The sequence below is a fragment of the Setaria viridis genome, chromosome 8 (assembly GCF_005286985.2).
Source record: "Setaria viridis chromosome 8, Setaria_viridis_v4.0, whole genome shotgun sequence".
Lineage (NCBI taxonomy): Eukaryota > Viridiplantae > Streptophyta > Magnoliopsida > Poales > Poaceae > Setaria > Setaria viridis.
Genome location: NC_048270.2, coordinates 4441882 through 4456167, shown reverse-complemented (window position 1 = coordinate 4456167; position 14286 = coordinate 4441882). Strand labels below are relative to the sequence as shown.

Sequence of the window (14286 nt, the reverse complement as noted above, 5' to 3'; positions counted from 1 at the left end):
AAACAATAATACAGATAACTAGCTCTAGAGAGCTTATTAAAAATGTCCAAACACCTCAAACAATTATGCAAAAAAAACTAGAGATATATTATTATGTAAGGAGTTCAAATAAAATATATAAACCTCGAGCAACCGAAGATTCAAATAAACCAACAATAAAGTAGAAAATGAAAAGGCTCCAAAATACCAAATTAACTACAAGAAATAAAGTGAATTGAGAGTAGTTGAGCTAGTTAGATTAGATTCCTTATGGAGGAACCTATCCACTTGAGTTCGAGTACTTGACTCGGCACGTGTGGTCATTTTTTTATTTATTCCAAATAATTAACGATGATATTCTTTATTCTTTTAGTGGTAGGCTAGTGATTTTGTCAATCTCAAGATTTGCTTACCTAATCTCTTCGGGGTACTCACACCAGGCCAGAAAACATTTTTGCTGGTAGGCGAAAGGGCACTGTGCTGGCGGGCCTAGCACCCACCAGCAACTTTGAGCCAGCACAAATGGCTCACTGTAGCGGGTGCTCGCCCGCCAGCACAGACCGCTCTATGCTGGTGGGTGGTAGAGAGCCACTATTCTGGCGGGTGGTTAGGTAGCCCGCCAGCACTATTTTTAGGATAATAATAAAAAAAGCCTATCGCCCAGTCGTCGTCGACCACTGCTCCCGCGCCCGGGGGCCCGTCGCCCGTAGGCCGCCACCTGCCACCCACCAGCACCTGCTCGTCCCTGCCGCCCGCTCGTCCCCACCGCCCGCCGCTCCCAGCCCCTCCTCCATCCGCCTCCTCCGCCGGACTCCTCCGCCAGCCTCCTCCGTCGCCCCGCTCGCTCCACCCCTCCTGCATCTCCTCCACCTCCTCCGCCCCTCCTCCGCCGCCTCCTCCGCCTCACGGTGCATCCACCAGCCCCGCCTCCACTGCCTCCGCCTCGCTGCTCCGCCCCGCTGCTCCGCCCCTCCTGCGTTGTCACCGCTGCCCCGCTCCACCCCGCCCCTCCAGCGCCGTCACCGCCGCCCTGCCCCGCTGCCTGGCGTCGCCAGGAGGAGCGGAGTGGAGTGAGGCAGGAGGAGTAGAGGGAGAGAGATAGATACGGAGGAAAGATAAATGAGTACAACGGGATGGGAGACGGCGCGTGCACAGTGCGCAATTTTTTTTCTTTCTCTTGTGCTGGTAGCTGACATTATCGGCCGCCAGCATAGTAGCCTCTGTGCTGGTGGGCCACATAAGCGCCCGCCAGCACAAATGGGGCGACCTGTGCTGGCGGGTGCTTATGTGGCCGGCTAGCACAGTGGCAATTGTACTAGTGGGTGCTCCTCCGCCGACACAAGGAACTTTTGTGCTAGCGGGTGCCAATCACGCCCGCCAGCACGGTAATTTGCATGTGCCAGCATAAATCATTTCTGGCGTAGTGTCATAAGGATAGGGTTGTGTATGTAATTATAGAGGTGAGTGAGTATATATTATGTTTCGTAAAAAATAAGAAATAAAGTTTTAGAAATGCTATAATTTTTATCTGTAAGCATGAGGTGTTAAGTCAAAAGTGATTGTCGATGGAAGCACTACATAGCTTTAAGGTCTAACTAATAAGAAAAAGGCTCATTGAAGGCTTTAAAACTGCAGCCGAAGCCATGCTGGCACCACCGCGGCGTGCTACGTAGGCAACTAGCTAATTTGTATTCCTTCCATCCTAAATTGCCATTCTTATTGGCTTTTTATAGGTACGTACCTTTTGATATGCAATTAAATATATACTATATCTAGATACATAGTAAAAGTTATATACCTAGAAAAATCAAAACGAATGGTAATTTGGAACGGAGTGATACCGGTCTAGTCCTAACTGAAAAACATAGGACAAGTCTAGCTTGGTCGTGAGAGTTTACAGACTTAAATAAGAACCCCCAAGACAAGTTTAGGGATCTCTGGTGGGATTTACTTAAAATTAAAGCCATCAGTTCTTGAAACTGTTTGGAAGGTTCAATGCAAAACTGAAACCTCCGTGTTACTATGACTGTTATATGCGTGCAAGTGCAACATGTGGACGCAAGCTGAAAGCCAAACTAATGAAGCGAACGTCTTGAGCTGAAAGAGGATGCTTACTAGTCGGTTGCGCCCAAAGCCGTGTCCAATATACGGTTTCTTGGGGAAGCACTATCCCGTAAGCACAACTGCATGCAAGGGCGGCTCTAATATATACCACGCCTACTAACATGCACCCTACTCTACAAAATCGCACCACCCAACGAGGGTCAACTAAAATAATTTGTAACACTGCGTCCTTCAAAAATTGCATTGCCAAGCCATTCCGAGTAGCAGGACAACATACACGCAGACCCTATTTACATATCCGTACGTCCTTCATTCGTGTATCAGAGGTATATATGGGAGTTTAAGGATAAGTGCTTATAAATTAATTCTACTCCTGTTTACCTAACAAGGTAGCACTAAACATGTGCACACACATCACTCATGGACCACTCATGAGCCATATCTAAATTAGTCTGAAAAAAGATGGTGGATTGCTGGATTGTGGAATATGAGGATGAAAAAGCTTGTGTTTGTTGTAGCTAGGTATTTTAAAAGCCATAATCCACAAGAATCTAAAGTTTGAGCCTTACATGGCTAAAATCAATTATGTCGACGAGGTAAGCTTTAATTTGTTCAATTAGTAGGTTCTTACATGGAACATGTCTAGTCGAGGTTGAAGTTCTGACTCCGCATCGATTACACTCACTTTTTTACTAATTAGTTTTTAGTTCTCTCCTATTGTAATGACTCCATCAGTCTCAAAGCCTGCCAGTCCAATATCTTGGATGTATTTAGGTCGTTCTCACAAGGGCGGGGTCATAGGACGTTTTCCATGATTGCCACATTATCTAAACTGATTTTTTAGTTGACGAGTGAAATCACATCTCCAATGCACAGTTTTATATCATTGTTTCATAAGTAAGCCATATAATGTAATTGCGATGCACTGAATTGGACAAACATGATTGAAATGAAACTCTCTAGCCTTCAATGGCAGAGAAATCCATCTCTTCTCTCTTCTCATAAGTACTCTTTCATGCACTACTAGGAAAAACACCATTACCACCGGTTGGGAACTCCCTTTAATACTGGTTTCACAACCGGTACTGATAGTTCTGTACTAGAGGGGGACCTTTAGTACCGGTTAAAATAACCGGGCTATTAAAAATTTTTAAAAAAGAAGTCCCCCTCCCCGCCGCCCGCCTCCGACCAGCCCCACCCCCCTCCCGCCGCCCTCTGCCTCCGCCCGGCCCCGCCACCCTCCGCCTCCGTCGCCCTCAGCCTCTACCCCGCCACCCTCCGCCCCTCCGCCTCCGCCCCCGCCTCCGCCCGCCGCACTCCGCCTCTCCGCCCGCCCGCTGCCCCTTCTGCCTGCAGCCTGAGCCAAGCCGCATCCTACCCCTCCGCTCGCAGCCCGAACCCCGCCGCATCCCCCACCGCCACCCCCGGCCTTGCAGCCCGCCGCATCCCGCCACAGATCCGTCGCTGCCGCCGCAGATCCGCTGCCGTCCCCCGGCCTCGCGTCCCGCTGGCCACTCCATGCCCCGATAGCCGCGGCCGCTCGCCCCGCCGCTCCTCGCCTCACGCACGAGGTGAGGGGCAAGCGGAGGGGGGAGGAGAGGGAAGGCTAGGGAAGAAGGGGGTCGGAGGCGGAGGGAGCTGGGTGAGGGAGGGAGCTGAGGGTGAGTGAGGGAGGTGGAGATAAAGGCGCGCGGATGGAGGGATCGAGGTAGAAACTTTTAGTACCGGGTGGAGGTTCACCCGGTACTAAAGGTCCTTAGACACATTAGTACCGGGTGAAGGCTCCACCCGGTACTAGTGGGGGTGTCCACCCGGTACTAAAGGTCACCCCCACTAGTACCGGGTGAAGCTCCCACCCGGTATTAAAAGAGGTCACAGGGACCTCCTCGGGGACTATCCATTAGATCCAGTACTAATGCTCATATTAGTACCGGATGAAAATGCAATCGGTACTGAGTCTCGAGACGAAATCTCATTTTTTAAGTAATAATGTCATCATATTTCCTGATGTGTCACTTCATTTAACGAGAATGAAACTCCGCCATATAGGTGTGCATATAGCTTAACATGTATTGTGTGGCCGAAGTGTAAATCATGTATACCCGAAGAGGAGACCATCAGAGCTTGACCCGAAGTGAACGGCAGGGCAGGGCACAGGAAGCCCGTTCGCTGGGCTTCTGCTGCTGCGCTGGGCTTCTTCCGGCTGAAGCCACAAGCAGCAGCCACAACTAGCGCTGCAGCCGCTGGCAGCAGAAGCCAGCAGCGGCAGCCACAACTAGCGCTGCCGAACGGGGCGAGGAAAGGAACCCATGCACCGTTAGATTTTTTTTTTCAAGAGGGAAAGTACGAGGTGATACTTTTAGAATATTATTTTTAATACACAAACACACACACGTTTCTGTAATTCTAAATCTCAGCAACTTGAAATTTGTTTCCTATTTGGAGACTGCAACTCACCTAAATGCAGAGATTTTGAATTCAAATCTAGATGTCAAAATTTTAAGTTATGCAATAAGGACGTGCAATTTGAAATTTTGATATTTAAATTTCATATATGATTTTTAATGAAGCTCAAGACGAACGGACAATCGATACCAGCATGGACGGTTTCATCCACAGGACATTACCTAATCCTAAAGGTTTTTCATGCATCATCCTTCACTGCTCAAAACTAGTATTGCAACGGAAGTCAAATATATAGAATATTATAGTTGTATAAGTCCACAAGCCTTTCTAATGTAAATGGAGGGGACTTAACTGTTTTCTTTTTTTTGAAACAGGACGTAACTGTATATTGAAACGATCCATAACAGAAAAGAATTCGAGAAATCGATCAGCCTGTGCGCGTAGACCATGGTTGCCGGGCGGAGCGTCAAGCACGTCTGGTTGATAAAGCCACTGCAAGACTGGAAATCTGAGCCTGTTGTCTACATCGTGACAGCTTCGTCTTTAGTGGCTTCACCCCAAACCATCCGGGGGCATGCATCACTCGTGTGAACATCTTAGCTTCTTCTTCTCCTTAAAGATGACAGATGACAGAGCTAATTCTTGCTTTTGACTTATTTGCTGAACAGTGAAGGTTCGGTGAACATTCATCCAAAAGTGTACATTAAAGTTTTGAAAAAAAAATTAAAACTTGGCAAGTCCATAATTCATATGCCTTTGATATATGTTTTTACAAAAGTTGAGGTTCAAACTAGTTCTAGTTTAGTTCTAACGAAAATGACGAATTTCTTATTAGTACGCACTAGGATAAACTTTGTTATCTAGTTGAATGATCGTAAATTTTGACATTATATTATGAATTAATCTAGAACATTTTTTTAATCTTAACTTCTACATCATTTGATGAGCTATGGCTGTGACAAGTTTTATTTTTTAAAAGGAAACTTGAAAATGCGTTTTTGAATGAATTTACATCATTTTTAGTATTTCTTCTATTTTCACTAGATACGCACCCGTGACGTCTTTAATAGCTTGCATTGACCCAAAGTCATCCTGGGGCCATGGGTGACTCATGGTGTATTATGGCTGCTTTTGACTTATTTGCTGAAGGAGCGCTTTCACCTCAGCAAACAGTATAAAGAGGGGAACGGTTCTTGCTGGAGGGCCTACATGGTTCCAACGGTGTTTGCCCGCTACCTCAGTTGTCTCTTCGAGTGCTGCTGCTGAAAGGTAAGCATCATCCCTCTTGCTAAACCTCTTGGTTGTCTCGCATTCGTGTTATTTGTGTTAATAATAATGAACAGTATAATCAGATTCTGCTCACAAACAAAATAAAAATGCTTGCTGCTGCTGATCAAATTACATAACTTGTTGAAGAACAGATATGCTATTGTGTTAAGAAATAATTAACTGCAAAGTCAATTAACCTGATAAGTAGAAGAATGAGAATTCGTCGATTAACTAGTGCACTTACCAGGGTAAACATAAATGGTAATGAGTTGTGGATTTTATCCCCCAGACAATATCCCTTAATATCTGATTTTTTTCTCTTTTTCTGCCTATGCACATAATCATGGTCGACATTCAATCAAGCTAGCAAAAGTGTCGATGAAGCTTACTGCAATGGGACCGTTCTTCTTGGTGCTAATAGCGAGCTGTATACATGTTGTCATCTGCTCTTCCAATGGAAATCACAATGATAGGCTCTCACTACTAGAGTTTAAGAAGGCGATAAGTGTTGATCCACGTCAAGCTTTGATGTCCTGGAATGACAGCACCCATTTCTGCAGTTGGGAGGGTGTCCTGTGTTCTGTCAAGAACTCAATTCGTGTCACTTCTCTTAATCTTACGAATCGAGGTCTAGTAGGGCAAATATCCCCTTCACTTGGAAACCTAACATTCCTGAAAATCCTTGTCCTATCGACTAATTCATTCAGTGGAGAGATCCCTAGGTCCCTTGGTCACTTGCCTCACCTCCAAATCCTCAGCTTGCAAAATAACACACTACAAGGAAGGATACCCACTCTTGCAAACTGTTCAAAACTAACAGACCTATTGCTGGCAAACAACCAATTAACCGCACAGATTCCAGTAGATTTGCCACAGCGGCTTGAAAATCTTGATCTTACCACAAATAACCTTACTGGAACCATCCCTGATTCTGTTGCCAATATCACAATGTTACAGATGTTTAGCTGTGCAATGAATTACATCGAGGGGAACATCCCAAACGAGTTTGCAAATTTGCTGAGGCTGCAGGTCCTTCTCGTGAGTATCAATAAGATGTCAGGTCTATTTCCACAGCCCATCCTGAATATTTCTAATCTAGTTGAACTTTCAATTGCGATAAACGATTTTTCCGGAGTCGTACCATCAAGTATAGGTAACTCTCTACCTGATCTTCAGGCGATCGAGTTAGATGACAACTTCTTTCATGGTCATATCCCATCTTCATTAACAAATGCTTCCAAACTATACAGTATTGACATATCAAGTAATAACTTCACAGGGTTGGTACCTGGCTCATTTGGAAAACTTTCTAAACTGACATGGCTAAATCTTCAGCTCAATGAACTCCAAGCAAGAACCACACAAGACTGGAAGTTTATGGGCAGCTTAGCCAATTGCACTCAGCTAAGTGAGCTCTCGGTAGCATACAATTATCTAGCTAGCCAATTGCCGAATTCTGTAGGTAACCTTTCCAGTATGCTCCAGGGCCTGTTCTTGGGAGGAAACCAACTGTCTGGGAATTTTCCTTCTGGTATAGCAAACCTTCGCAACCTAGTCACTGTAAGTCTGTTTGGGAATAACTTTACGAGTGTGCTTCCAGAATGGCTTGGGACTCTCAACAGTCTGCAAGTAATACAGTTAAGCGACAATTTCTTTACAGGGCCCATTCCATCATCACTCTCAAATCTATCTCAATTGATATCACTTGATCTAGAATCGAACCAGTTAAATGGAAATATACCCCCAAGCCTAGGAGGCCTCCAAATGCTTCAGGAATTGCTCATTTCTTCCAACAATCTTCATGGCACTATACCAAAAGAGATCTTCACAATTCCAACTTTAGTGAGAATTAGCTTATCCTTTAACCGACTACAGGCACCACTTCATGCCGACATCGGGAATGCCAAGCAACTAACATATTTACAAATCTCATCAAATAATCTATCTGGAGAGATTCCTAGTACATTGGGTAATTGCGAAAGTTTGGAAATTGTCGTGCTAGGCCATAATTTTTTCAGCGGAAGCATCCCTGCTTCCCTTGGCAATATAAGTAACCTACATTTTCTCAACTTATCTCACAATAACTTAACTGGATCAATACCAGTCTCTCTTAGTGGCCTACAGTTCCTTGAGCAGCTAGATTTGTCATTCAACCATCTGAAAGGTGAGGTCCCGACAAAAGGAATCTTCAAGAATGCGACAGCTTTATGGATTAATGGAAACCAGGGGCTTTGTGGCGGGCCTCTGGGGTTACACTTACTTGCATGTCCTGTCATGCATTCCAATTCAGCTAATCACAAGCTTTCAGTTATTTGGAAAATAGTCATCCCAATAGCCATAGTGCTGGTATTTGCAGCAGTATTTGCTTTTTGGTTGTTCCGTAGGCGAAATCAGAAGACAAAAGCTATCTCTCTACCCTCTCTTGGAAGATTCCCTAGAATTTCTTACAGCGATCTTGTCAGAGCGACAGAGGGCTTTGCGAGATACAATCTAATTGGTCAGGGAAGATATGGCTCTGTTTACCGAGGAAAATTGTTTCCTGATGGAAAAGAGGTTGCCATCAAAGTTTTCAGTCTGGAGACAAGAGGAGCACAAAAGAGCTTCATTGCAGAATGTAGTGCTTTGAGAAATGTGCGGCATCGCAATCTAGTTCCTATCCTAACTGCATGCTCAAGTATTGATTCTAATGGAAATGACTTCAAGGCCTTAGTATATGAGTTCATGCCACGAGGAGACCTGCATAACTTACTGTACTCGACTCACAGCAGCGAAGGTTCTTCATGTTTGAATTACATTTCACTAGCTCAAAGGTTAAGCATCATGGTAGATGTATCAGATGCTTTGATGTATCTACACCATAACCACCAAGGAGCCATTGTACATTGTGATCTGAAGCCTAGAAACATTCTTTTGGATGATGATCTGGTAGCACATGTTGGAGACTTTGGGCTAGCAAGGTTCAAATTGGACACAGCACCATCTTTTGTTGACTCAAATTCCACTTCTTCAGTTGCAATCAAGGGAACAATTGGATACATTGCTCCAGGTACTGTCCCTGTTCACTTTGTACTTCCAAACTAAATAATGATGCATTCTACAATTTCTATGCTTACTACGACTAAACTTCCCTACATGTGTTCTATAGAATATGCTGCAGGTGGTCAGGTTTCCACTGCAGTGGATGTCTACAGCTTTGGAGTTGTTCTCCTTGAGATATTCACCCGAAGGAGCCCAACAGATGACATGTTCAAGGATGGGATGACCATAGCGAAGCTAACAGAGATCAACTTCCCTGACAATGTGTTGCAGATTGTTGACCCACAGCTGCTCCAAGAGCTAGAGCAGAGAGAGGACGTTCCAACAACGATCATCAGGGATAGCAGGGCACAAATTCTGCACTCTGTGCTAAGCATTGGACTCTGCTGTACCAAGACGTCCCCCAACGAGCGCATCAGCATGCAGGAGGTGGCTGCCAAGATGCACGGGATCCAGGATGCTTATCTTAGAGGAAACTGAAGGACCAGCTCAGTAGTTTATGTTCTGAAATCTGAATGAATAACTTGCAAAATAAATTTTTCATGTGTCATGTACCATGTTTTTCTTGTTCAGTTTGGTTCTGAAAAATTACTGATGCTTCACAAATTAATTTGAAGTCATCGTTTCTGCTACTTGAGCAACAACAAGCTCACAGTAAGTATCCTCATAGACTGTAAGTAGTCAACTGATAAAAACAAACAACGCAGTCTGTCGGTTGCCCACTGAAGATAGTCCAGTGCTTGCACCAAAGAAAAGATTGTATAATCATTTAATTATTTGAAAATGACGTTTGAATCTGGAAGACATCACTTAGGTCGCTATCTCTGTGTCAACGCAATTTTTCTATGAGGTATTGTAATTGCCATGTATCAATTCACTGTTCCATGTCAGATATGAGCAAGGCCAAGGTGGCAAGCAAAAGTGTTTTCTGTATAATGATTCATGCATGCCTTAATCTTGAGCTTCTTTCTTTCTTTTCTCTTAGAACGGAATGACAGGTGTCCATTAGGGAGCGTACGCAATACTCCATGCATTTAGAACTATTAGAGATGACAAAGTTTCCATTTACTTGTTTTCCAGCATTTGATCCAGTCGCTTTAGCAGCCGGAGCAGATTGATGAATGCACAGCATACCAGATAACATAACTAATAGCTGCAGGATTCTGAAGAAAACATAAGGTATACTAGCTACCGTCGGTGGGTCATGCTTGAGCTGGCGTCATATGGTGATCGTGAGTCTGAGGATTTTTCCCACTTCACTGCACAAGGTGCTGACAAGTACACGTAAATAAAATCGAGATGAGCTCTTTTACGATGCTTCATACTACCACTCAGTGATATACTCCCCCCCCCCCCCCCCCCCCCCTTCAAATTGTAAGTCATTCCAACTTTTTTGAAAAGTCAAAACATCTCAAGTTTGACTAAGTTTATACAATAAAATACTAACATTGATGATACCATATAAGTACCATTAGATTCATCATTAAATACATTTTCATAGTATATCTATTCGGTACCATAAATCTTTGTAATCCTCTTTATAATTTTGGTCAAACATAAAATAGTTTGACTCTCCAAAAAAGTTGGAATGACCTACAATTTGGAACGGACGGAGTATATAGAAAGAGAGCTCTTTTACGGTGCTTTTAAAGTACCATCAAGTACTTGGAGGTACCTTGTGCTTTGATTTTTAAATTATGAAAAATAAATTAAATTGATTGTTGGTCCCACTATTTTTGGTACTTGGTCCCACCAAATTGGTACTTCTCTTGTTTCCACCGTTAAATTTATCGGGATGGACGGCTCTCATTTTTTTTCAATCACTCTAAAATCTCTCATAGAAATAAGATCTAACTGTCTATTTTTAAGGGTAATATAGTAATTATTACTAAATTATTAATATGTCACTATCTCACTACAACTTTATCAAATGAAAAATATATCACCATTGCAAAGAAAAAGAAAAATATATTACATCGATGTCATTTTTATTCTTTTCTCATGATACCCTTATACCACCTATACTATAGGTGTAGTCTTTAGTAGTACATAATTAATCTCAACCGTCGGATATTTTTATACTAGTCCTTTTCAAATACCGGTATAGTCTAGTATAGTGTACCGTAAAAGAGCTCAATCAAGATATTAGATGTGTACTTGAAGAAGGTTGGGATAGTTGGTCACTTGAGCAACTATCCAAATAACCCAAGAAGAGCTAGCATTGTGAATTGTTGCTTCGTAGTTGAATTTAATGTGTTTTAACATATGTATTCTAGGGGATGAATTAGCCAAACAAAGCTCGATGTGGATACAACTTTACAAGTTCTAAGAATCCCCAAGTGCTTTTTTCTTTTATGAATGGTCGATGGTTGTTGGTCTCCTTTTCAAGTTTCCAGAATAGCCAAAGCTCTCTAACCTAATTAACGCAGCCCTAAAGAATTATTTATTAAATGGTGGACGGATTTTGTTTCAAAAATGTTTGTTGGGGTTAGTAGTTTGTTTTTTTTCTCTGGGGAAATTTCCAAGTTAGACTACTCGAAACCCTTAGCCACTTGAAAAAAAAAATGATGAAGATGGATAACTCTCTGCCATTTGAACACAACACTTGGGAAATCTTTGATGCCAAGTAGTGCAAGTTCTGAACATTCAGAGAAAATGATCTAATTGCTTTAGCATTTCTTAACACCGTGTAAGGTACAATGAGATTTAAGCAGGCTTATCGAGTTATCGTACACATTGCTTTAGCTCTCTTAAGAGTATATGGTTTGCTCCTAACTTTTAAATATGTTTTTTGCAGTTTTCCGATGTATTCGTCACAAGCTCAAAGAACAGGACTGCAAAGATAACAAGGTGGAGAGAAATCGAGAGGGGTGGCGTCAGGGGGGAGTGGAGGGAAGGAAAGAAATAAGAGGCAGTTGTGTCTTTTCACCATATTGTGAAGGGGTTTTCTATTTTTTTAATTGGTTTATTACAAATGAATCTAACATATATAGTTAAGAATAGGGGTAAACTGAGGCTTGACCTTCAAATAGTAAGGGTAAAATCACAATGTGGAAGAAAATGGGGGCAAATCATAATTGAGGTTCAAAATAGGGGCAAAAACCCAATAGCTTAAAAAAAATTGTGATGAAGATGGGTAACTCTCTACCATTTGAACACAATACTTGGGAAATCTTTGATGCCAAGTAGTGCAAGTTCTGAACATTCAGAGAAAATGATCTAATTGCTTTAGCATTTATTAACACCGCAAGGTACAATGAGATTTAAGCAGACTTATCGAGTTATCGTACACATGGCATGCCTTCTTATAACTGTAGGGGAGAATGGTGTCGCAAGCCGTGAGGAGAGACAGGAGAGATCATGTTGCAACACAAATTGTTTACAGCCACCTGTCCCATACGTGGGACCATGTGTCCTGCTCTTTTATTAGAAGTCAAAAGGCTTAAAATTTATACATCTTGACTAGCAATACAATTAGTCAAATTATGTACATGCTCAGTATACAAAAGATGTATCAATACGTTCCCGTTTTAAAGATCTTTTACTACGGCATTGCCTATTGATGATATTGTTATAGAAGTTGATAGCCAAAGTATACTTCTTAAAACTTTCAAATCCTAATAGGATACAAGTGGTCTGGCTTAGCTAATTAATTACAATGGAACCCTCATTTCTCATCCTAAATTAATGATGCGAGATGCCATTCTAGCTCATTTAATAAGTTTTTGGATCGATCCAATGACCCGAAATATTTGACTTGCATCCCTAAATACACCATATCACAAGAACAATAGAGGGAGCAGCTTATTAGATTTTCCAATGCCTAGGTAATCTATTGAAAAAAGTCCTTCTGACATCCCTCAACTATCGACGAAGTCCGACTTTAGTCCTCCAACCGCAAAACCGGATGTTTGACACCCCGAACTATGCAATACCGTGCAAATCAAGTCCCTCTCTGATTTTAGCAGTGGTTTTGTGTGACGTGGCGTGGGCCCCACATGTCAGTCAACATGTGGCAGTGGGCCCACGTGACTTTCTTCTCTCTCTTCCTCCTCTCTCTATCTCTCTTTCCCTCTTCCCTCACTCTCCCCAGGAGCAGCCCCCGATGACGCTGAGCCCCGAGAGTCCTGTGCCGACGATGATGACGGAGGCGGCGGGGCACTGGAGCGCGGCGTCGTGAGGCTGCGCAGCGGGGAAGGTGGTGGAGACGCTAAAGTCCGGCGAGGGCTCCCCCACGATGACCCCGCGAACTCCGGCTAGGGCTCCCCCATAATGACCCCGCGGGTCTCCTCGTCACCGACCTCCCGCTCCCGTTGCGATGCTGCGGATGGGTCGTCTGCAAGTTCGTCGGCGCGGTGAGATGGGCGGAACGGAATGGGTGGGGGACCTCGATGGAGAAGGCAAGCTGGTTCGCGCAGAGGGGAGGCTCTAGCTGCGCTGGCGGGAGCTGTGACACCGCTAGCGGATGCGGTGAGGGGACGTCGTTAGGTGGTGGAGGCGCCCGGTGTGGTGGCGATGAGAAGCGAACGCTCAAAAGCCATGGTGGAACGGAGGTGCCGGGCTAGTGCGCCGGCGGCATCATCGGCGGAAGATTTGGGTGGGTGCCAGCGAGGTCAAAGGCGGAGCAGGCCATGAGCGTGGCGTCATTGAAGGGCTCGTCGTACGACGCTAGGCGCGAGGAGGGCTCGTGGCTTGGGTGGTCCGGGCATCGCCGCTCGGAAGGCAGAGGGAGAGGGAGGTGGAAGAGTCAAGAAGGAAGAGAGAGGAGAGAAGGAGAGAAGAGAGATAGGAGAGAGGAGAGGAAGGAAGAAGAGAGCCACATAGCACATGGGCCCACTGCCACATGATACCTAACATGTGGGGCCCACGCCACATCATGCTAAAACCACCGCTAAACCGACTCGGGACTTGATTTGCACGGTATTGCATAGTTCGCGGTGTCAAACATCTGGTTTTGCAGTTGGAAGACTAAAGTCGACTTCATCGATAGTTGAGGGACATCAAAAGGACTTTTTCTTAATCTATTTATATTTTTTTTGCTAAATCACATAGTACAGACGTAGACACTCACATACACGTACGCATGCTATCCAATACGAACACACGCACGCAACCCTACCCCTATGAGTACCTCCAAAAGACTGAGCCAGCAATCTAGAAAAAATACGAGTACCAGTGCCGAGTCGAGGACTCAAACCTGATAGCTCAGTTCGCAATCTATTTATATATTTATAACTGGTTATAAGAAAACACCTCTGCATTTGTTACACTACAACCACATCTCACTAAATCCCAAGCTATTGCTCGGTTCTCCTGTTAATATCAATCAATTAGTTATCACAACAACTAGATTATCCTCGCGATCCTTAAGTAGTGCGCATTGTCCACTATAGCACGGTATCCAAAACAATTGCAACAATATAGTTATCCACGATTTGACTTTTGATTTATCTTATGGGGGACTCGTTGACCGACGACTCACAGCAGGGACATCTGGCATCATCTTCCACAATAGCATGAAGGGAATGGGAA

The 14286-nt window shown here is 44.0% G+C and overlaps 1 protein-coding gene across 2 annotated transcripts; it reads left to right on the top strand.

Annotated features, from left to right (window-relative positions):
- Positions 1-5669: 5669 nt before the first annotated feature.
- LOC117866904 (probable LRR receptor-like serine/threonine-protein kinase At3g47570) lies at positions 5670-9515 on the top strand. Of its 2 annotated transcripts, XM_034751197.2 has the most exons (3): positions 5670-5718; positions 6082-8764; positions 8864-9515. In XM_034751197.2, the coding sequence occupies exons 2-3, from the start codon at positions 6097-6099 to the stop codon at positions 9232-9234; spliced, it is 3039 nt and encodes a 1012-aa protein (XP_034607088.1). In that variant the 5' UTR covers positions 5670-5718; positions 6082-6096; the 3' UTR covers positions 9235-9515. The 2 variants fall into 2 exon arrangements, with proteins under 2 accessions (XP_034607088.1, XP_034607092.2); XM_034751201.2 differs by lacking the exon at positions 5670-5718 and having other exon boundaries at positions 7762-8764.
- The last annotated feature ends 4771 nt before the right edge of the window (positions 9516-14286 follow it).